Raw genomic sequence first — 25591 nt, forward strand, 5'->3', positions numbered from 1 at the left:
AACTTTATATTCTATCCCCTAAACCTAACCCTACCCCTAAACCTAACCCTCACAGAAAACTTTCTGCATTTTTACATTTTCAAAAAACATAATTTAGTATGATTTATAAGCTGTTTTCCTCATGGGGACCGACAAAATGTCCCCACAAGGTCAAAAATTTCGGGTTTTACTATCCTTATGGGGACATTTGGTCCCCACAAAGTGATAAATACACGCGCACACACACACACACACACACACACACACACACAAGCAATTTGTTTAATAAAACAGGAAACTCGAGGTAGAGCAAGGCAATAAAGTACATTTTCAAAACAAGGTACAGTAAACAGAGATAGTCTACTAAAAAGAAAAACTAATTCACAAAACATCTCAATTAAATAGAAATTAAACATACAATAAATGTATAAAAAAATAGAAATAAATAATATGAAACTTAAAAAAATGTCACCTTCGGTAAATCAGGAGGTAACTCTTATAATGAAACAGAGCAGTTTTAGCGGCTTTCTTGTTAAATGATGAACAAAGAGAATCATATAATAACTTAAGATCGGCATGATTGCCCCCATTGTTTAGCTCAGATTGACAGCAAGATAAATTGGCATTGAAACGGAAGTTTCAACACAAAGACAATTTAGAAGAAAATTCAATAATACAGTTTGCTTTTTGCTTTCATTTGAAAGACAACAAGAAACATACTCCTAAATAGTAAAATGCAAAACTTATCATATATATATATTTTTCTCACAGACACGTTTTTGCGACTGATTAATGCATTCTGCACACATCGGTTAAAATAAGTTTTTATCGACCAAAATATTGTGTTTCTTGAGCCACCGGATCCAGTTTTGCTCTGGTTGCGCTTTCTCTGGCCTGCTGCCTTCACACGTGACCGTATCTTAGCAACAGGATGCGTGTGTAATACAAATGAATAGATGAAGAACCTATCGCATTTTAAGACGTTCGTATTTGACTCATACTTGCAACATTCTCAAGTATTAACGCACGTCTGTTGGCTTATTACCCGGTTTCAACTTTGTTAAAAAAAATTTAAGGACGCACTTTTGTCATACATAATTATTTTCGAGCGCTCAAAGTCAAAAATTATCCTAGCAAACGACACGCGCAGAGTCTCTGATTGTTCAAGTTTGACACCTCGAATCCGCTTGTGGTTGGTGGTTCAGCTGGCAAGTTCTTCAACAGCAGGGATTTCACCCTGACAAGTCTGAGTCTCAACGAGAAATGTCGACGGTGAACGGGACGCCCACTGGAACCCCATCTGATGGGACAGATGAAGAAACTAAAGGTGCAGGGCAACAGGGTGAAAATAAAGAAAGAAGTGAGGAGGACGAAAAAGGAAGAACTGAAAGATCAGAACGAGAGGATATGTCGGACTCACAAGTTTACACAGCCACCTCATTGCCTGATATTCCCAAAGAGAACAGGACCAAATCTAATCCACTGGTAATAATGCAATATGGTACTGTTTTATTTGTCACTTGAGAGAGTAAACATCTGCTTAAACATGAAAATTTCTGAATTTGAATTTTACATTTCACATTGGCCAGTCATGTAGGCGAGGGTAGAAACATTAAGCATTAGAATTTTTAAATCAGTTTCAGGGGTTAAAAATACTTACTACACACCTATCAGTAAAGACTGTTGTGTAGTTGTAGAAGTAATAATTACCCTATGAAATGAGCACCATTTGATATTAATGTAGTCTAAATAAGTCTGTTATGACTAATAAACACTATATTTATTCAGACCTGTATCTAAAACGTTGGCCTTTGTGCTTGCAGGTCCTTGATTGGGCCTTTGGCATCAACCAGACCTTACCTGTTCTCAGCCTGCAGGATAAAGACAGGCTTGTCATCCTGTATGTTTGTGCTCATGTTGCTGTCATGTACGATTACTCATCCAATTCTCAACATCTCTTACAAGTAAGACACTCATTTGATTACAATCTCAGGAAGTATATGAAATGAAATTTTAACTTTTACACTAAAAACCCTTATAAGTTGAGTTCACTCGTTTGAGTAAACTTGTACCCTCAACTTAATTAAATAATGCTATCTCTAAAACTTGTGTAATTATGTCCACTTAACTTGGTGTTCACATAGAATTAACTTACCTATTTAACGAGATGATGCTATTTAAATAGTGTTGTTCCTACTTAATCATTTTAATTGAATTTGCTCAAATTTAGCTCTAATAAAGAAGATTGTAACTGATTCTAATTTAATCATTAAATACTTTTATTTCTCCACAGAAATGCATATAAGCCTGTATTTCAGTTGCACATGCACAAGTAGACTGAGATAACAGGTTAACAGGGTCCAACTTTGCCAAAGGGGACACAGATCACTCTAATGGTGACGTCACACAAAACAACTATTTGTTTTTATAACAACTATTTGAATGCCCCCATCTGTTCCCTTTGACCAAGAAAACATAATTATATGATTCAAGTGCAAGGGATTGTGGGTATTCCCCATAGCCTCAATTTGTACACAATTGTTGGTGTTATAAACACTTCAAACCTTAAATCTATGGATTTAAGTAAGTTCAAGGAGCAGAGGTATTTGAGTTGTGAGCCCAAAAACTGACATTTCATGTAATGTTTCATTAAGACAAATTTATTTTTCAAGTAATGACAACATTAGGGTTTACAGTAGCCTAACACCTTAACTCTTGATCAACATAAAACATACTGCATTTTTATCTTTAATGGTAGTAAAGGGGTGCCTTTCACTTGTTGGATTAATGGTTACTTTGTATGTTCACACAACTGTATGTATGATTTACAATCCACCTAAACAGTGAATTTTTGGTGAATACTCAATTTACAATCTGATATAAGTTATAACTAGTTTGTTTGTTGCCTACAGGGCCACTGCAGTCCAATCACCTGTTTGTGTGCTAGCGAGGACAGACGTTGGCTTGTGACAGCTGACAAGGGCCAAGAGAGTCTTGTTATCATATGGGACTCGTACACAGGGTAACACTGACCAAACTGTTAGAGTGTATTTGATTGTAACTTGTATATTATTTTCGCTATCTACCCTTAATTGACAGTTGACAGTCTTGCCTTTTACAATAAACATGCTAAAATGTTATTTCCAAAAACCTGTTCCTATCCATTCAACAATGGCCTATAACATGTGTTGTAGGATTCCTGTGCGGACATTGTTTGACTGTCATCCCGAAGGTGGAGTTTCTGCCTTGGCACTATCAAAGGATTCAAAATATCTGGTGACTGTTGGAGCTGGAATAGAGCAGGTTAGAAGCTTTACATTGGAGTCTATGGGTTTTTTCTAATGTCTAATCTCTTTGTTTTATATATCATTGTTTATTGTACACCCACACTAGGTATAAACACAATGTCCAATTTCTAGCATAAGAGATCAGTTGTCTTTTAATGAAAACTTTAATAAAAATGATAACAGTCAAAATATCAAAATCACAAAATATTGTTGCTGGCCATAAATCCTCTGATTCACTATGTATTTGTTTTATATACATCAGAGAGTGTGTATTTGGGATTGGACAAATGAAAGCGATAGCCCAGAATGCCAAGTTGACATCAGCCCACAATATGGTTGCCAGGTATGTAGTAAAAGTGTGCAGTGCTCTGATTACTATACCAAGACTGTACACATACTGTATGTGATTTGAGGAGCTGGAATGTCTTAATTCTTTATAAATATTGAATATTAGTAAATTTTTCATCTATCTTTTAATTAACTTTTTTCCATTTTTCCCCAGAATCAAATACTTTTCAATCCCTCTGACAGCAAACAGTTGCTCAGCAACAGTAAAAATCAGGTTCTATTCTTTAACTGGGTAAGAATTATTTAAGTAACCTTTGTAAGAATCATTTTAATTGTCTTTGCTTTGCATATGATAATACATTTTGTTGCTCAGGAAAGGGGACATCTGGAGTACTCAGCTCCTGAAATGTCTAACAAGGTTAGCAGAACAATTATTCATCAAATATGTATGTTCTGTTGTAATTGTATTCTGCTCTGCTTTTGGCATTGACCCCTTACAAATCCATCCCCATTCAGACCTTCAATGTGGTGTTAGGCTCCCTAAGCCAATCCATCTTCCACTGTAATGGTGTGCAGGCTTTTACAGCCACCTCAGCTGGGAATATAGTTCTTTGGGACAAGCAGAGTAAGTCTGTCTCACGTCAACCCCTAGTGAGGAAAGCCATAAAAATCATCCCTCTCCAGAAGCAAGGAATCTCTGTATTGACTCTGATTGACAGGTATAGATGATACATATGAACACACATGTATGACACATAAATACAATTTAAGTTTCCAATTAAAACCACCATCAAATCAAGCAAATTAATGTTGCAAGGTTTTCTGTTGTTGTACTTTACTCTTTTATATGCTTTTTTTCTTTCTGTAGTTTTATAGTTACTGGTGATGTGAATGGGCACATCGCATTCTATGATGAAAATCTCAAGCTCATCATCTTGTACAAAGAGTTTAGTTTGGATCCCATTAGATCCATTTCCTTTTCCAAAGAAATGCCTTCGACTAACAGCCTGGGATATCAGGAAGACTGCACACTGAGTGCCAAACCATTAATCATAAGGTGAGGGTCCCTTGCATATAATAGGTTGCTGCTTTCAAAAAGATCCCAGATTTATTATCACAAATGTGGCATAACAAAATAACATGTTTTAATATGTTGTCTTCCACAAAACCCTGTTTCCAATAGAAAATGTACCTCCTATTAAAGGTGTAGTTTACCCAAAAATGAAAAATTTCTCATGATTTACTCAATCTCGTGCCATCCCAGATGTGTATGTCTTTCTTTCTTCAGCGGAACACAAATTAAGATTTTTAGAAGAATTTCAGCTCTGTAGGTCCTTACAATGCAAGTGAATGGGTGCCAACATTTTGAAACTCCAAAATCCACATAAAGGGAGCATAAAAGTAATCCATATGACTATGACTATATGTTAAATCCATGAGTTCAGACATAATATGAAAGGTGTGGGTGAGAAACATTGCTGTCCTACAGAGCTGAGAAAAACTTCAAAATCTTTGATTGTGTTCAGCAGAAGACAGAAAGTCACACACATATGGGATGGCATGAGGGTGAGTAAATGATGAGAGAATTTTCATGTTTGGGTGAACTAACCCTTTAATCTGTTTCTCAAATAATTCAATACACTATGCACTTGCAATATATACTATGCCCTCAGCCATCTAGTGTATAAATGTTAAAATACTGTCCCGAATGGAACTAATGTTTTTACTATACAGAAGCACTCGCTGTTTTTCAGATGACAGAAGTGGCATTTTAGTGCGTTAGCCAAACTCAGTTCAAAACTTATATTACAAATAACATAAATATTCACACACATGGGGTGATGGTAAAGCATTTAACTTACAAATGTAGGGTGCTGTCTTCACAGAAGTTTTGGTAGTTGCCACATTCACACGAACAGGTAACACTCATTCCACACGTTTTTTCGGTTGATGTAGTACATCATCTGGGTACTCTTAGTACACTTCTTTTTGTTACATTTTTAGTGTGAACATACTATTCGTACTAATTGCACTACAATATGGCGTAGAAGAGTACAGAAGTATGCAATATGCAATGCACCTTAGTTTTTAAGAATATAATATAATAATATAATGTCCTTCCATTTACAGAAATTTTGTGCTCTCTACGACCCGTGCAACTGTAGTATATGTAAACGCACAGAGAAATGTTCCGCTGACTCTCCTGGAGGAACATGAAGAACATTTGGAAGCAGTTGCCTGCCACCCCAAACAACCGCTAGTAGCTATGGGCAGCTATAGTGGCACCATTAAGGTTTGGAATTATGAACGGAAAGAGGCTGTCTGCAGCAGAGTCTTCCAGCTCCACAAACAAATCCAGTGTATTACCTATGATCCACAAGGTGAACTACAAAAAAACTATGGTCTTCAACATTGTGCTGTTATTATTAGCCAGGGCTACAGATACTATATGACACAGAGTTGTGTTCAAGTCTTTTGATAAATTTGTATTTATATACAAATAGACATGTCCCTAACATTGTCTAATTTAATAGACTGTTTAGACATTAAGTAAATACAAACAACAAATGCATCCATACCATCTATTAAAACTAATTTTATGATGACATGTTTGTATGCATGTTATGTAAATTTGTCTTGTTCTAGGTTTTTACTTGGCAGTGGGCTATGCCAGTGGGGCTTTGCAGGTTCTTGATGCCAGTACACTTCAGAGTGATGGTGAACAGTGTTTGCAGTATAGTCAGGATGGCATTACCCACCTCACTTTCTCCCAGGACTCACTCTATCTTGCTGCTGCGGTTTGTATGATTTTATTGCATTCATTAAAATAAGAATACCAAAATCAATTTAGTAAGTGACACACCTCAGCTTTTGGATACTTTAAAACCCTTTTATTTATTTTTTTACTGTGGTTACTCTTTTAACTTGCTTCTGTCAATACTGGTTTATTGATCTGTATCCCATTGTCTCATCACTTTTTGATGAATATTAGCTGTGTGTACTGTTCAGTAGTTTAAATTGTGTCCTTTGTATTTTATTTTTTTTTTTATTTTTTTTTATTGGATAATCAGATTCCCCATTTGTATTTCTCTCATGCCAGGACACTGGAAAGGCTGTAACGTTTCTCCGTCTATGTAAAGAGGGGACCCAGGAGATTTGGAAGTACCAGGGCAGGCACCACTCCCATTACAAACCCATTCTGGACCTACTGTTTGGAGTGGATTTAGACAGCAATCAGCCTCGCCTCCTCTCTCTTGGCATGGATCGCAGGCTGGTAAGTTCCTGAGTTACTGATATTAGGCACTGTGTGCCATTGATCATCATGGAGTGTGAAGGCTTTAAGTTGTCTGAATATGTCAGATCTTTATGCCTTGTGTATAGTGCCACCATGTATGTTTTCCAGCAGTGTGAAGCCCCGGTCACACTACTCTTTGGACTTCTTTCACTCCCATTAAAATGTATCGTAACACAGGGGATGAAAATGCAAGCTTATGCAAAAAAATATTGCATTCTGCTGTGGAGAAAAGTTGAAGTTTGTTGAACTCAGACCTGCGAATCTGGATGACAAGAGAACACATGACCATCGGAAGATGGAAACGTCACACACTGACCTCTTTGCTTAAAACAAAAATACATATTTCAAAGCTGCATGTTTTATTCTGTGCAGGAAAGTAAGTAGACAATATATTGTCACATTTTGAATGTACAATTATTTGTTATTTGTGATGTATTATTTACTAGAACCAGATGCCCTGCCACATGACTTCATAACCTTGTCTGTTGCATTGTCTGAACAAAAATGTTTTATGTCCCCGAAAAGACAATACCCTACCTAAAATCTGCCCATCCAATTTATAAACACTTCAAATGTGGGTTTTACAGGTCTAAGAAGAGCTCATTTAAAATTGAGTCTTGCTTACTTGGTAAGTGTTTAACTTGCTGAACTGTGTTAAATACATCACAACTACCATGTCTGTTCTTAACAGGTGGAGTACGATCTTCAGAACAGTGATGAACATGAATTGTTGATTTTAAGTTCTGAACGGATCGAGCAGAGTGCTGTGCCCACCTGTATGGTGTGGTATCCTCCTTTGACGCCTGAGCATTTCCTCCTTATAGCTTCCAATCTGTATAAAATGAAGCTCATCAATGCTACCTCCAAAATGTGCAGGTTTGCAATTAAAAGCTGGGATTAGCCTATTAAGTTATATTTTTGTACATTTACATCATTAGAAAATACAGTGGCAACATGTAAGTAATTATTTTTAGGAAAGAAAAATTAGGACATCCTAAAGGATGTTTTATTTGATGTCTTCAATAAGTTACTGAAGAAGAAAAAAAAAGAGGACAGTCTTCATTGATTAGTTCAAATTAATCATAAGACAAACCATTCTGTCTAAAAGTGATTTGTGCAAAAACTAAAATTGGGAAATTAATTAATAAACCTCAAAATGGATAAAATAATGGAATTTTAAGGGTATTTTGTTTGCCTTCTGATTTAAAAAGGAAATAATTTAAGGGAAATTGTTTAATTATTCTGTTAAGATAAACAGCTTTATTGTGACTATAGCCAAAGACTAAAATGTAGAAGAATCTGGGAAGAATTTTCATCTGAAATGTGTTTTTCAGGGGAAATTACTTAATGTTAACTAAGGTCATACTAACTTAAAGGTCTGTGGATTTGCAGGTCTACTGAAGCTCCTTATAATGAAATTGTTCTCAACCAAATTTGCTTGAAACTAAGAGAAAATAATCTGTTTTATTTTTTGAAGTAATACACAATGAATGATACAGTATATGCTAGTGGGAAGTAAGTAAAATGTAACCTATTATATTTAATAAGCCATATGCATAGCTAGGGTAAACACAATATAAACAAGTAATAAGGAAAGAAAATGTCCTTCTCATGTTTAGTTATTATTATTGACAGTTAGTACAGTACTGTGCAAAATTGTAGGCATTTATTTGTTTAAATTGTCATAAGATGATTATTTATATTTTCAGCTTTAGTGTGTCAATAGGAAATATACATTTTAGACTACTTTTGCGAATAGAAAAGTTTAGAATTGAAAACAGGGCGCTCTGCAAGAGATGGCATTGCCCTAGAGTGCTCCCCACCGAACATCGAGTCAGTCTCAGATTACTTAAAGTGACAGAAACGATCAAGACAGCCTAAATAGATAGAATAACTGTAGTGAATTCTCCAAGAAGCTTGGATCATCCTATCTGCCAACAACCAAGAAAAAGTGTCCAGGTGTACCTAGGAGAATTGGGTCTGTTTTAAAGGCAAAGGTGATCACACCAAATATTGATTTAGCTTTGAGTGTTAAATGAAAACTATTTATGTAATTTCTGAAGACATCCTCACTATGCAACATTTTTCACAAGTGCCTAAAACTTTTGCACAGTACTGTATATTACACACAAAATGTTATTTCATTATTTCACATAATTAGTTGCTATGTAGACTATGCTGATCTGAACAGCACTGCATTTTAAATGAAATATTTTTTACTCTAGGTAAGCAACATATATATTTTTTAACAGTTTTCATGTGAGTGGTCTTAGGAGTTGCAGCTCTGTAGTATCAGGCTAATAATGATCTTAGAATTATCTTAGGGGATCATTTCTAATCTCTGAAAAATTTCAGAAACATTTAGTGAATTTGTGAATCTGTCTTTGATATGTAGAAAAACACTTCTTGGGCCCTCTTATGGTTCTCCAGTGAAAAAGATGGCCATCCTACCCACATCTAAGGGCGGAGACCCTAAGTCTTGTTATATGGCATATATAACACAAGATAAGGTATAATGTGTTTCAAGCCACGTGATGAAACCATACATAAAATGTATGACTCAAACGATATATAAATTGATCACTAATATTACCACTGGTCAGTTTCTATCATCATAAGCCATTATGCCTGGTTTATTGCTAATTCTATGACTTGTACTTCTATATTTAATTCCTGTAATCTCTCATGCAGATTGGCATTCAGATTCTGCCTCTGGATGGAAACCCCCACAAGTCTTTCGCAATGGTCTGTCACTCATCAGGCGTTTCTACTCTGGCTTGCTCTTATGATGGTAGATACACGTTTACTGCTGGAGGACCAGACTGCACTGTCTTTTCATGGGAGCTCAGTTTATCGTAAGTTTAGAGAACATGCGCCCTGATAACGAACTGAAAAAACATTATTTCAATATTTATTGTACTGCTTTTTTGTGGTGGAGATTTTCTGCCACCAAAGTTTTGAAAACCTAAAATAGTATAGATTCTGATTCTAATTATTAGGGACAAATGTAATCTTGCCATTTACCAATAAAAGTATGTTCCTTATAGTTTATTGTTTGCTGGTTCCTAAGTTGTTTATTTCTCCAATACAACTCTTTCCTTATGTGAGATTTCTTACCTGCGGCTTGATATAAATTGTATGATGGCACGATGTGTAAATCATAGAAATTTATTACAAGTTAGACAGTTATATGTAACAGTTTATTGTCTCATCCACACCACGAAAAGAGGTGACTTTCTTTTATTAATTTCTAAATTACCTGCAGATCATTAGAGGCATCAGCTGCTCTAGGAGGACAAGACATGCTGCCCTTCTTAAATCTTCTGGAGGGAGGGAAAGATGGACAGCTCTTCAGGGTTTGAGCTCTCCTCATTTTAATGCTTTCCTTTTGTCTCGTCACACTATAAATCAAAAAATTATTTCTTCTACAAAACTGCAACTAAATATTTTATGCATTTACATTAACCATTGCTCAATTCATAAAGTCTCATCATAATATTCCTTTAACATGTTTGCATTCCTATGAATTCCATTGCAAATCTTATGATTTTTTCTATTAGGAAATGGAGGAATATTTTTACTACTGTCAACTACGGAATCAGGACCTCGACACCATGGAAACACGGCTTGTATTCACACGCATACCTCTAGTTGATGTGCCCTTTTTAATGAGAGCTCTTGGCTTTTATCCCACTGAACAAGAGGTATAAGCATTTCTGCCATCACAAATTCACTCTGTCATTCAGACCTGTCATCGATGGGTAGACTAGTGTTGTCTAGATGAATTACAAAAACCTTTTGTCAATGCAAGGTTTCACTTTGTTGCAGCTGGAAGACATGCTGAATGAGGTGAAGTTCAGCCGCTATGCTGAAACCAGAAATTATGTGACGGACATCGATTTAGAGGAGTTCATTAAGCTCTATGTCAATCACCGACCTGTCGCTGGCATTTCCAGACAGGAGCTGTGCAATGCCTTCCATGTGCTTGGAAGACCAGATGATGGGGGCAGATATGCTATTTCCAGAGATGGATTGCTGGAGTTACTACAGGCTAGAGGTAAATACTTTTATTTATTTTTCCCCCACCCCAATTTGGAATGCCCAATTCCCAGTGTGCTCTAAGTCATCGCGGTGGCTTAGTTATTCACCTCAATCTGGGTGGCGGTGGACGAATCTCATTTGCCTCCGCATCTGACATCTTCCATCCACGCAACTTAACACATGGCTTGTTTAGCGCATTACCACAGAGACATAGCACGTGTGGAGGTTTCACGCTATTCTCTGTGGCATCCACGCTCAACTCACCACGCACCCAACCGAGAATGATAACCACACATTATAGCAATCACGAGGTTACCCCAAGTAACTCTACCCTTCCTAGCAACGGGACCAATTTGGTTGCTTAGGAGGACTGGCTGGAGTCACTCAGCATGCCATGGATTCAAACTCGTGACTCCAGGGGTGGTAGACAGCGTCTTTACTCGCTGAGCTACCCAAGCCCTCTGGCAAATACTTTACATGCTTTACTGGTACTGTACATTTTATATCTGGGATTTAAGATAACAGAGATAAGATTATTATAATTAACAGAGAGAGACTTATTGAAGCCCATTTCTGCCACAAAAAAAAAGTCATATTTATGAATATTTTTTGATCAAAAGTTATTATTTTGAGATGTCAAAATTATGAGATAAAAAGTCAAAATGATGAGATAAAATGATGAGATGCTAAATCATACATATGAGATGCTAAATCATATTTATGAGATGCTAAGCTGTAATTATGAGATACTAATCATGATTATGAGATACTAATCATGATTATGAGATACTAAATCATGATTATGATATGCTAAATCATGTTTATGAGTTGCTAAGTCATGATTATGAGTTGGTAAGTTATAATTTTGAGATACTAACTCATCATTTTAAGATGCTAATTCATAATTGTGAGATGCTAAATCATTATTATGAGATACTAAATCATAATGATGAGATGCTATGTCATAAATATAATATACTAAATCATAAGATGCTAAATCATAATGATTATGAGCTGCTAAGTCAATTTTGAGATACTAAATAATAATTTTAAGATGCTAAATCATAATTATGAGATAAATAATGATTATGAGTTGCTAAGTCAATTTTGAGATGCTAAATCATGATTTTGAGATGCTAAATCATGATTTTGAGATAATAAATAATGATTATGAGTTGCTAAGCCAATTTTTAGATGCTAAATCATGATTTTGAGATGCTAAATCATGATTATGAGATAATAAATAATGATTATGAGTTGCTAAGTCAATTTTGAGATGCTAAATCATGATTTTGAGATGCTAAATCATGATTATGAGATAATAAATAATGATTATGAGTTGCTAAGCCAATTTTTAGATGCTAAATCATGATTTTGAGATGCTAAATCATGATTATGAGATAATAAATAATGATTATGAGTTGCTAAGCCAATTTTGAGATGCTATATCATGATTATGAGATGCTAAATCATTGTTATGAGATAATAAATCATGATTATGAGTTGCTAAGCCAATTCTGAGATGCTAAATCATAATTATGAGTTGCTAAGTCCATTTTGAGATATTAAATCATAATTGTGAAATGCTAAAACCATGATTATGAGTTGCTAAGTCAGTTGTGAGATGCTAAATCATGATTATGAGATACTAAATCACACTTATGATATGCTAACTCATCATTTTAAGATGCTAAATCGTAATTATGAGATGCTAAGTACATTTTGATATAGTAAATCATAATTTTGAGATGCTAAATCATAATTATGAGATACTAAATCATAATTGCGAGATGTTAAATCATAATTGTGTGATGCTAATTTTTTATTATGATACTAAATCATAACGATGAGATGCTGTCATAAATATGATATACTAAATCATAAGATGCGAAATCATAATTATGAGATACTAAATCATAATTTTAAGATGCTAAATCATAATTATGAGATAAATCATGATTATGAGTTGCTAAGTCATGCTTATGAGATGCTGAATCATTATTATGAGATAATAAATAATGATTATGAGTTGCTAAGCCAATTTTGAGATACTAAATAATAATTTTAAGATGCTAAATCATAATTATGAGATAAATAATGATTATGAGTTGCTAAGTCAATTTTGAGATGCTAAATCATGATTTTGAGATGCTAAATCATGATTATGAGATAATAAATAATGATTATGAGTTGCTAAGCCAATTTTTAGATGCTAAATCATGATTTTGAGATGCTAAATCATGATTATGAGATAATAAATAATGATTATGAGTTGCTAAGCCAATTTTGAGATGCTATATCATGATTATGAGATGCTAAGCCAATTCTGAGATGCTAAATCATAATTATGAGTTGCTAAGTCCATTTTGAGATACTAAATCATAAGTGTGAAATGCTAAAACCATGATTATGAGTTGCTAAGTCAGTTGTGAGATGCTAAATCATGATTATGAGATACTAAATCACACTTATGATATGCTAAATCATCATTTTAAGATGCTAAATCGTAATTATGAGATGCTAAGTACATTTTGATATAGTAAATCATAATTTTGAGATGCTAAATCATAATTATGAGATACTAAATCATAATTGCGAGATGTTAAATCATAATTGCGAGATGCTAATTTTTTATTATGATACTAAATCATAACGATGAGATGCTGTCATAAATATGATATACTAAATCATAAGATGCGAAATCATAATTATGAGATACTAAATCATAATTTTAAGATGCTAAATCATAATTATGAGATAAATCATGATTATGAGTTGCTAAGTCATGATTATGAGATGCTGAATCATTATTATGAGATAATAAATAATGATTATGAGTTGCTAAGCCAATTTTGAGATGCTAAATCATGATTTTGAGAGGCTAAATCATGATTATGAGATGCTAAGCCAATTTTGAGATGCTAAATCATAATTATGAGTTGCTAAGTCAATTTTGATTTGCTAAATGTGATGAGTTAGTTGCTAAGTCCATTTTGAGATACTAAATCATAATTGTGAAATGCTAAACTATGATTGTGAGTTGCTAAGTCAATTGAGATGCTAAATCATGATTATGAGATTCTGAGTAAATTTTGAGATACTAAATCATAACGGAGATGTTAAATCATAATTATGAGATACTAAATTATAATTATGAGATGCTAAATCATAATTGTGAGATGCTAAATAATTATTATGAGATGCTAAATCATAATCACGAGATGGTAAATCATGATTATGAGATGCCTAGTCAATTTTTAGATACTAAATCATAATTATGAGATGTTAAATCATAATTATGAAATATTAAATCATAATTGTGAGATTCTAAATCACTCATAAGATGCTAAATCATGATTATGAGATGCTTAGTAAATTTTGAGATACTAAATCATAATTAAGAGATACTAAATCATAATCATGAGATGCTAAATCATAATTGTGAGATGCTAAATCATCATTTTAAGATGCTAAATCATAATTATGAGATGCTAAATCATAATTAAGAGATGCTAAATCATCATTACAAGATACTAAATCATCATTTTAAGATGCTAAATCATAATTATGAGATGCTAAATCATAATTAAGAGATACTAAATCATAATCATGAGATGCTAAATCATAATTGTGAGATGCTAAATCATAATTATGAGATGCTAAATCATAATTGTGAGATGCTAAATTATAATTATGAAATACTAAATCATAATTATGATTTATGATATTAGATCTAATTATGATATCTATAATTGATGTTAAATCATAATTATGTGATACTAAATCATAATTATGAGATGATAAATCATAATTACAAGATGCTAAATCATCATTTTAAGATGTTAAATCATAATTATGTGTTACTAAATCATAATTATGAGATGATAAATCATAATTACAAGATGCTAAATCATCATTTTAAGATGCTAAATCATAATTATGAGATGATAAATCATAATTGCAAGATGCTAAATCATCATTTTAAGATGCTAAATCATCATTTTGAGATACTAAATCATAATTATGAGTTGCTAAGTCATCATTTTGAGATACTAAATCATAATTATGAGTTTCTAAGTCAATTGTGACATGTTAAATCATGATTATGAGATGCTAAGTAATATTTGAAATAGTATATCATCATTTTAAGATGCTAAATCATAAATATCTCATCGTTTTGATATTTCATTTTTTTTTTATCTCATACTTATGTATGTTTTCATACTTATTAAATCTCATAATATTAACTTTTCTTTCAAAAAATGGATTTTTAATATCAAAATGATTGATTTGTTTCTCATTATTTTAACTTAATATTAAAAATTATTAATTTGTATCTCATAATTATAATTTACCAAAGCACAATTGTTTTACAGGGCATAAATTGGCTTTTATATTACTCTGTAACAGCATACACCTTAAATATTTATTTAATAATAATATAAATACAAATTCTTCTGTGGTATTTCTGCTGAAACATTTACAAACACAGAACTAGGTTCTGTTAAAGCTCTCTTGTACTGTACATACAATTTTTGTAACTCTTGTTGAACGAGTGATTTCTTTGATGAATTAAATTGAGTACATTTGTATGTTAACTTCAGGTGAACATATGACTGAGGATGAGTTGGCTGACAGCTTTACAGCACTTTTAGGTGTTAGTTCAGAGGAAAGCATTTGCACAGGTATGTTGAAGTCCTGTAAACCACTATATTTTGTTTATTGTTGTGACTGTTGGTCACTTCTTTTGTAAGTTTGGAATTTTGGGGTATATTCTATCAGTAGATGTTTTTAGTTTTTGTAAAGGGAATCCAGAGGGAACGTGTATAATAAAGTGCACTTTGTCTTTACATATCCTACTATATTTGAATTATCTCTACTTTTATAAACAGCATGATCATCCTAGTATCTTTGATATCTTGGGAATGCCAAGGAGTGTTAAACTAAAATACAAAAGTGAATTGTAAAATATATCAACGTTTTTATCTCAAGCATTGTTCAACTTGAACTGAGTATATATCTGATAGATTCAGAGTCTCTGCTGGAGAGTTTGCTACCCCCTGAAATCACCATGGAGACATTTGCTACAGATGTTCTGGGATTTTCTGCTGCCACGCTGGAGCTTCTTCAAGAAGACAACACATAATCAGCAACAGCTAAATTGTCCATTGAACTATTCTAAAATGTATACTTGATGCAAAGAAAGAAATAAATTATTTATAGTCTGTGTAGTGGAACAATGTTTTTTTTTTTTTTTGTCACCGAGCTGCTATTTCGGTGTAATTTTAACTTTTTTTAGAAACGCACTGGCAGAAGAAATTAAAATGCGAACAGTCATGTGGAAATAAATGATTGTATTCAAAATGTTTGTTACCATTGTTGTCTTTCCGCTTCGATCAAATCACTCAGCAATATGTTAATATGTAATTTTCTTTTTTAGTCCCCAACAAAGGATCGAAACGTGTGCCCGCATTGACCGTCTCTCAGTCTCATGCTTCGAGGGCATTTGGCGTCGGCGCAGGCGCACAAACCCCACCTCGCTCCTGTGCTGTGTGCATTCGCATTGTGTCTAAACAGCGATCGAGCAAACAGATATTTTACCAACAGCAGTAATGTCGGGGAGGTCGGTTCGCGCGGAGACGCGGAGCAGGGCGAAAGTTGATATCAAGCGGGTTATGGCTGCAATTGAAAAAGTGCGGAAATGGTAAGAGAGAACGTCCACCCGTTAACGAACAGTACAGCCAGTCTGTGGGGGAGGAGAGACGACGAGAAACAATGAAATGAAAGGAAAGAGAGCCTTTAATCCACTTCAATTGAAGTCAGAAATACCAGTCAGCTGTGCTGTGTCCACGTAACGTCGCGCGGTTTTTACGCGCTATTTAAATAAAAAAAAATTGGAAAATTTTAGATTACATTTTTTCTTCCATAAAATTTGTATGTGAGTTGATCCAAGAAGCCATTTCGTTGCAGTCACATGAAGGCTTTGCTGTTTGAGCCTGTAATGCCGGCTGGAAAGGATTTTCGAGCCGAGGGGAGTCAAACGCCCGTCGCATCGTGTCCGTACCGAACCAAAAGTGCCGCTGACTTTCACTCATGTTGTCTGAGCGACTCGCGCACGTGTGCGACAGGGGCTTTAAATTCAGCGCGGAGGTTCAGCGTCGCCCACGCTTTTACACTCTGACAGTTTTCACAATGAAGAAACATTTGAGACATAATGACATAAGCAATAACCAGAACAAATGTATGTTTCTAAAGAACATTGAGTGTGGTTTAATTTACTCGTTTATGATAAATAGATAGCCTTCTTATAAAATTATTGTTGAATAGGTTTTTGAAAACGATCTCTCCTTGTCAGCTTATACACTTTTTTTAAAGGAACATTATTATTGAATTAAAATATGTTTCTACACATAGTATCAAAACTACGCACTTAATCATACTGCCTCCATCACTACACCATTGCTGAATAAAAACACACTTTAAAATCTGTCTGTTTAGAGTAAAATATTCTAGTATATAGTATTGTGCAAACGTTTGTGAAAAATGTTGCATTTATCCCTTAATGACATACCAGACCAGTAAACATAAAAAAAGCTAAATAAATATTAGGTGTGACCACCTTTGACTTTAAAACAGCAGCAGTTCTCCTTGGTTCACCTGGAGAGTTTTTCTTGGTTGTTGGCAGATAAGATGTTCCAAGCTTCTTGGAGAATTCACCACAGTTCTTCTATCTATTTAGGCGGTCTCAGTTGCTTTGGTCTCTTTATGTAATCTCAGACTGACTCAATGATGTTGAGATCCAGGCTCTGTGAGACCAAACCATCTGTTGTAGGGCTCCTTGTTCTTCTATTCAATTCTATTTGCAAAGGGAACATTGACATCTAAAATGGATTTTACTACTAATACAATAAAAGCAGAATATATCAAATATCCGTTTTAAGACAGATGTTTTTGTGAAAAATATAATGTGCATAAGACATTTGGACAGTACTAGAGATGCTGTGATAACATGTTGAAAATAACTTGCTGTATATAATCTGAAATGCTCTTTAGACAGAAATACCTCTGAATACATTTCTGATCTATATTAAATTGGTAATACCCCACCAGATTATTTGTACATTTATTCACTCATCAACTCAATTTGGCTTGCCATTGCATCCTTTGTCTTTGATATCAGTCTAACATTGACATGCATGTGGTGTTCTCCAGGGAGAAGAAATGGGTGACTGTTGGTGACACATCACTGCGAATTTACAAGTGGGTACCAGTGACAGAATCCAAGTCAGATGATGTAGGTGAAATTTAGTTTTAAATTGTTTGTGTATGTGTATGTGTATGTGTATATATATATATATATATATATATATATATATACACATACATACACACAGTATATCACAAAAGTGAGTACACCCCTCACATATTTGTAAATATTTGATTTTATCTTTTCATGTGACAACACTGAAGAAATGACACTTTGCTACAATGTAAAGTAGTGAGTGTACAGCTTGTATAACAGTGTACATTTGCTGTCCCCTCAAAATAACTCAACACACAGCCATTAATGTCTAAACCGCTGGTAACAAAAGTGAGTACACCCCTAAGTGAAAATGTCCAAATTGGGCCCAATTAGCCATTTTCCCTCCCCAGTCTCATGTGACTCGTTAGTGTTACAAGGTCTCAGGTGTGAATGGGGAGCAAGTGTGTTAAATTCGGTGTCATCGATCTCACTCCCTCAAACTGGTCACTGGAAGTTCAACATGGCACCTCGTGGCAAAGAACTCTCTGAGGATCTGAAAAAAGAATTGTTGCTCTACATAAAGATGGCCTAGGCTATAAGAAGATTGCCAAGACCCTGACACTGAGCTGCAGCACTGTGGCCAAGACCATACAGCGGTTTAACAGGACAGGTTCCACTCAGAACAGGCCTCGCCATGGTCGACCAAAGACGTTGAGTGCACGTGCTCAGCGTCATATCCAGAGGTTGTCTTTGGGAAATAGACGTATGAGTGCTGCCAGCATTTCTGCAGAGGTTGAAGGGGTGGGGGGTCTGCCTGTCAGTGCTCAGACCATACGCCGCACACTGCATCAAATTGGTATGCATGGTTGTCATCCCAGAAGGAAGCCTCTTCTAAAGATGATGCACAAGAAAGCCTGCAAAGTTTGCTGAAGACAAGCAGCCTAAGGACATGGATTACTGGAACCATGTCCTGTGGTCTGATGAGGGCAAGATAAACTTATTGGTTTAGATGGTGTCAAGCGTGTGTGGTGGAAACCAGGTGAGGAGTACAAAGACAAGTGTGTCTTCCCTACAGTCAAGCATGGTGGTGGGAGTGTCATGGTCTGGGGCTGCATGAGTGCTGCCGGCACTGAGGAGCAACAGTTCATTGAGGGAACCATGAATGCCAACATGTACTGTGACATACTGAAGCAGAGCATATATATATATATATATATATTTCTAGTTGCTGGTGGCCCAGATCATTACACTTTTAATAAATTGTAGTATAACAAAGTGAACATTGCTTGATTTGTCTTATTTTTTTTTTTAAAGATGTTGTTCACTGATTGATTGCTCTCCTCAATGCCAAATGGAGAGAAAAAAATGACAATGCATTTATGTATGTAACGCAGAAGAATAAAAACAAGAAGAAGAGCAAAGATGACAAGTATGGTTCTGAGGTCACAACACCTGAGAACAGCTCTTCTCCAGGAATGATGGATATGCATGGTAATGCTATAGATCTGTTACTTATCAGTCTCATCTCCAAATAATGTTACGGCTGCCTTTTCTGACTGTTGCTAGGCAATTATTATAGATTATAGTGGTTGTTAAAGCTATAAGACTGTAGCACAATATGAAAATGGGCACAAAGGTGTTATCTTTGGGATTCCTAAAAAATTAGTCTTCTAGACATATATGAAATATTTAATCATCCCAAAAAACGTCCTGTTATTTCACATAATTTATGAAGTTTGAACATTATAATCAATGGGTTAGAATGGCACTATCCTTTTTATCCAATAGAGGGGGATCATGAACTGTAAAACATTAATGAATTCATAATGAATTGAAGTCATTTGCTTTTCTGACACATAACCATCCATAAACAGACATGTACTGGTCGATTGGCAAAAGTTTAATCAAGCATTTGTTTTGTTTTTTATCTTGTTTCTGTTCTTCACATACAGATGATAACAGTAACCAGAGCTCCATTGCAGACTCATCTCCACTAAAGCAAGAGAACAGCAACAACACAAGTCCTACACCTGAACCCACGGCAGCTTCTCAGAGTGACGGCAATGACTTGAAAAGTGACCAATGTCCTTTCAAACAGCCTTCATCTGGTCAGGATCATAAGGGTTAGTGAATGAAATGAAGTCCTTAATTAATATGGAAAACATACTATCCTCTGTGCTTGATCTGCTTGTGGATTTTTAGGGTACTGCATCTGATGACACTTCTTTATTTTCAGAACAAAATCACAGCTCATTAGAGTCTACAACAGCTAAAAGGGACAGCAAGTCACAGGCGGATTCCGAACACCTTTTAGTCTCTTCAAAATCGGCTCAGGTATATGCCCAAATCATCTCTTGCAACAGGAAAAAAAAAATTATGAAAATCTATTGAGAGCTACTCACATTCATTGCTGTGAAAGAAACCAGTTGAAATTACATTTATATTATTATTATTATGTTATTCCAGAACTATGACTTGACTAAATAATTTAACCTATTTCCCTTGTCTTGTTCCTCACCAAGAAATGGCAAAACTTTTCAGTCAGGTATCGGCTGTCTTTTTTCTGCTTTAAAACTGATTCAATGGTTTCTATTGAAGGAATTGGAAGATGGTGCTCCCCCAAGCAAAAAAGGGAAAATGGATTCTTCCTCTGAGGAAAGCTAACTGTCTTTTGGCAGTATTTGGCATGACATTTGCGATACCAGTTTCTTTTCTTGAAACACATCACAAAGAAAAGGAGTTTTTTTCTTCACTTCTACAGCCTTCACCACAACCATCCATTCACCTTTACAGAGAAAACCATTTGTTTCTTGCAGTCATTTTCCAGTGTTGAGTGCAAGCCTGGATCATTTAATTCCATAATAGATGGGAACATGAATGGAGTAAAAGTTCAGAATAAAGCAGAGATATTTTACAGATCTTAAAATGGTTCATGCTACCCTACAATCACTACATGGTACTTCTTTTGCAAAGATCAGTATTGTCAACTGAAACAGCACTGGAACTGCCATAGTTTTTCCAAATTGGCACTGATATCAATTGCCATTTGCGATCTTTAAAATTTGTATCACTCACCTTTTCTTGTTCACTCAGGAAGGTCAACACACTGTTTTTTAATCATGCTGAACGTAAACGATTTCTGCTGCTGTAGTTTGAATAGTGATATTTCACCTTAAGTAGCTAAATATTAAAAAAAAAACTACATTTTCGAATGGTACTAGTCACAAGTTGTCATTCAAGTTCTCTTATGAAGACTGTAGCCTGTAGCATAGGTCTTATTTGGTTGAGCGCATTTGTGTTACTTGGAGATGGGTGTTTTCTACATACATCTCAAAGTGCCCACATTTTGCTTCTCATTTTAATATCCACTATTGCTCAGTTAAACTGTGGTGTTCAAGACAAGCTTTGAAATGCTGGTTGCCATTTTAACAGCACTACAACCTTTCACTGTACACAAGGAATAAAAATAATTGCATAATTTTAAAATGTCAAATCAAAGAAATAGTTTTATCAGCAACTATACTGACTGCTTGTGTCGTCCAAGGAATTAATGTGACATTGATTAGATTGTAACACAGGCATGTTATGGGTGGACAGCTGTGTGAATACCTCATTCTCAGACCAGCAGTGCTGGAACGTTAACACTATGACTTATTCTAAATTACTCTGTTATGTCTGCTTGAAAAATAAAATGTATATATTTATACTAAGTTTTGCTACCCTTATGTTTTTGCCACAGTATTTCACCAAACTATTGCCTTCTGTAGTTCAATATTTGAAACTTTTAGCAAAATGTATTCATTGGGACCAAATTGTTTTGTTTCCCTGTCGATAATGGAAATGTCTTGTACAGAAGTATGGTTGTGTGTAACCTATTTATTCCACATGTAGTTTATTGGTTTTCTTCAAAATATATAATAAAACAATTTCCTTCCAATATTCCTGAATTTTTTTTTTTTTTTTTTTTGTGCCAAATCTGAATATGGTGTGGACATCATATTACAATGTTTATGTATGGATTTTTTTTTACTGTGATCATAAGACCATTTTACTGTACATCTGGTTTTAAGACCAGTAAAGGAGGCTATGCCAATACTAACAGAAAGTGAAATATACTGATATAAAAAAAGTGTGTGCAAAAGATATCTGCTTGTGCTAAAACATGGCAAAAGAAGCATTTCAGATAATAACTATGTGATAAAAGTGCACTGCCATTTCGCAAAGCTTTCTCATATTTTGAGGTAGCAAGATTTACAGTACATGGTCTGTAATGATACCAGGTTGGAAACGGTCACTCTATTTTAATGCCACTTGTCTGTCTGTCTGTCTGTCATCATGCACCTGAAAGTGAGGTTGATGTGTGATGTTTTGACCTTTTTGCGGGCCGGAAGACTGTGATAGTAGTATGTATTAGTGGGATAGTTAATGAACAGAAGACTCCCACAGGCCAGCTCCAGCTTCACTGGCTCAATCTGACATTTGCCAGAACCAATTTGTGCATTCTTATGTCGGAAAATTAAGTCACGGGCAGCCCTTAGAAACAGAGGCAATAGGACAGGCAGGATCGAGTTCCCGTTCATCATCGCGGTGCTCTTCCGTGTGATCATAACCATCTTTATACCTGATGGTAGCAACATAAATCTCAGGTTTTCTATGGTAAGAAATGCATTGCAGTGCTTCATCCACGTTCAGGTGAAGAGCAGTGATGTCAACATCAGTTTAATGTAATAGTTCACCCCAAAATTAAAAATGTCTTTATCATTTACTCACCCTCATGCATCCCATCAGTGTGACTTTCATTCTTCCCCAGAACACAAAAGATTTTTTGAAAAATATCTGAGCTCTGCAGGTTCATACAATGCAAGTGAATGGTGACCAGACCTTTATAGCTCCAAAAAGCACATAAAGGCAGAATAAAACTAATCCATATGACTCCAGTGGTTAAAACCATGTTGTCAGAAGTGATATATGTGTGGGTGAGAAATGGGTATTTATATCCTTTTTTTACTCTAAATCTTCATCTTTGACAATTTCCAACCAGAATGCGAATCGCCAAAGAACAGAAGTAGTATGTGGAAGTAAAAGTGGTGATAAATAAAAGAAAAGAAAAGGGGGACTTAAATGTTGATCTGTTTCTCACCCACACCTATTATGAAAACATGATTTTAATCACTGGAGCCGTCTGGATTACTTTTATGCTGACTTTATGTCCTTTTTCGGAACATTGTACACCTTTCCATACACTTTTACCTTAGCTTTGTCACCTTTGTCATGAGAGTAAAACATACAGTATCACCATCCAACAAACTAAAGAAAATCCAGTATTACATTAATATGGAATGCAGCATGTATAAGAATGTTCCTTTAGTTTTTGTTTAAAACTCAAAACATGTTTCTTTTATCTGTAATAACCAGGATACATAATTCAAAATGTATTAACAATTTTATTCCATATAACATAAAATAATAAAAAAAAAAAAATCACATTATATTATTTACAACCCTACCTCTCGAATAATTTACCCCACCCCCACCCCAATACAAACATTTGTAATTGACAAAGACACACAAACATACAACAAAACAGTAGAAAATATTTAGAAATACATAAAAGTATACGTTCAAAAACAAAATGGCTACAACACACACATTTAAACAACACGTTTTAAATGTTGTTTAAAGCCCAAAGTCTAAAGGCCAAATAGTCGCCCCACTTTGTGATGAACATATCCATGTTGCCTAGCCTTCTTTATGACAACTCTTCCCAAGCTGCTACCCTGCCCATCTCCTCGTACCACTCACGAAACGAGGGGGCTCCAGCTGGCTTCCATCCTCTAAGGATAACATGTCTGCCTATCATAACACCGGCAAGGACCCAATTCTTCATGTACTTATCCCCTACATCAGGGGTGCCCACACTTCTTTGCATGATGATCTACTTTTAAATGACCAACTCAATAAGATCTACCAACTAAAAAATAGTTTCATTTTTTTTTAAATGCTTGTTGGGACTACTGTATACCTACATGGAATTAATCTTGTAATTAATAAAAAAAAAAAAAAAAACCATATATATATATATATATATGGTTTAACATTGAACATATATGTAATAAATGTTCAATGTTGATATCATTCAGTTTTAACACTAAACCCAAAACACCTACAGCACAATAGATTACAATAGCCAGAACATTTACCTTATTCTGATGACTTGCACTGAATTGAATCAGACAGTTTTACATAATCAGGGCAGTAGCTGCTGGTAGCTAGTCTCAAACACTGCTAGCTTCGCAATTTCGCGCTCTGTTCTCTGAAGCCCATTGAAGGCTGAACCTAGTTGTCATGGTGGTTATATATATATATATATATATATATATATATATATATATATATATATATATATATATATATATATAAATTATTATTTTTTTTAATGAAAATTTAATGAAAGCACATTTAAATTTTGTGCGATCTAACAGCATTGCCTTTGCGATCGACTGGTAGATCGCGATCGACGTATTGGGCACCCCTGCCCTACATCAATGACCGCCCATCACCTAAAATACAGAGTCTGGGGCAAAATTAGATTTCAGTACCAAAAATGTCGCCCATACAACTCTGGACCCTCAACCAGAATTCTTGTATCTTAACACTAACCAAGAAACATGAGCAGTGTCTCCATGTTCTGATTGGCAACGACAGCAGGTGGGTGTGTCTTTAAGACCCAGCCTATACAATCTAGAGGGGGTCCAATAGAATCTATGTAAAATCTTAAATTGCGCACCCTTGCATCTCTAGATGTAGACTTCACGTTTTTTTATAATCCTAGCCCACACTCCTCCAATATTAAGTTTAAATCTTTCTCCCATAATCTCTTGAGAGAGGTTGAAGCTCCATCCCCAAGACTCTGCATTAGCAGGGAGTAATTCAATGATGCCTCATGGCCTTTACCAAAGGCAGTAATCACCACTTCCAAAGTATCTGTCGCTTTAGGGGGGTGTATACTACCGCCCAAAATAGTACAGAGCAGGTGGCGCAGCTGTAAATACCTAAAGAACTGAGATTTGTGAATCCAAAAAATGTTGAACCAAAAAGATCTCAACACTGAACAGCAGAAAGGGGACTTATTAATACATAACTTTGGATTCTGCCATATGCTCAAGGCAACTTTAAAAAAAAAATCAGAATTAAACAGTCTGGACAATTTTGTCCATACAGCGTGCAAATGCGAAATAACATAAATATGAGATAATGGGGTGTAACTTAACTTCTCTGGTTAGTTTGATAGAAAGGCTTTGCAATGGCAAAATAGGGGCAAGAACTTTCTGTTCTTCATAGAACCAGGGAGGGACTCCCTCAGGTGGAAGTGACCAATGAGCTAAATGTCTGAGACCGAATGCATAATAAAAGTAAATCTTGTATAGACCTAGCACACCTTATTTAATCAGCCTATGT

General features: G+C 35.0%; 2 protein-coding genes across 2 annotated transcripts; both read left to right on the forward strand.

The window, feature by feature from the left end:
• The first annotated feature begins 979 nt into the window (after window positions 1–979).
• On the forward strand, window positions 980–16189 carry LOC127643047 (cilia- and flagella-associated protein 251-like). The gene is made up of 20 exons (XM_052125584.1): window positions 980–1464; window positions 1803–1943; window positions 2892–3001; window positions 3174–3282; window positions 3529–3609; window positions 3769–3846; window positions 3928–3972; window positions 4071–4273; window positions 4423–4611; window positions 5685–5935; window positions 6201–6352; window positions 6655–6828; window positions 7541–7725; window positions 9245–9359; window positions 9541–9704; window positions 10115–10205; window positions 10410–10553; window positions 10678–10906; window positions 15495–15575; window positions 15918–16189. The coding sequence occupies exons 1-20, from the start codon at window positions 1243–1245 to the stop codon at window positions 16034–16036; spliced, it is 2883 nt and encodes a 960-aa protein (XP_051981544.1). The 5' UTR covers window positions 980–1242; the 3' UTR covers window positions 16037–16189.
• A 93-nt stretch (window positions 16190–16282) lies between these two features.
• On the forward strand, window positions 16283–22051 carry LOC127642949 (B-cell CLL/lymphoma 7 protein family member A-like). The gene is made up of 6 exons (XM_052125417.1): window positions 16283–16594; window positions 18103–18184; window positions 19528–19624; window positions 20086–20256; window positions 20370–20467; window positions 20732–22051. The coding sequence occupies exons 1-6, from the start codon at window positions 16503–16505 to the stop codon at window positions 20795–20797; spliced, it is 606 nt and encodes a 201-aa protein (XP_051981377.1). The 5' UTR covers window positions 16283–16502; the 3' UTR covers window positions 20798–22051.
• Window positions 22052–25591: the final 3540 nt, after the last annotated feature.

Source organism: Xyrauchen texanus, chromosome 4, assembly GCF_025860055.1.
Source record: "Xyrauchen texanus isolate HMW12.3.18 chromosome 4, RBS_HiC_50CHRs, whole genome shotgun sequence".
Lineage (NCBI taxonomy): Eukaryota > Metazoa > Chordata > Actinopteri > Cypriniformes > Catostomidae > Xyrauchen > Xyrauchen texanus.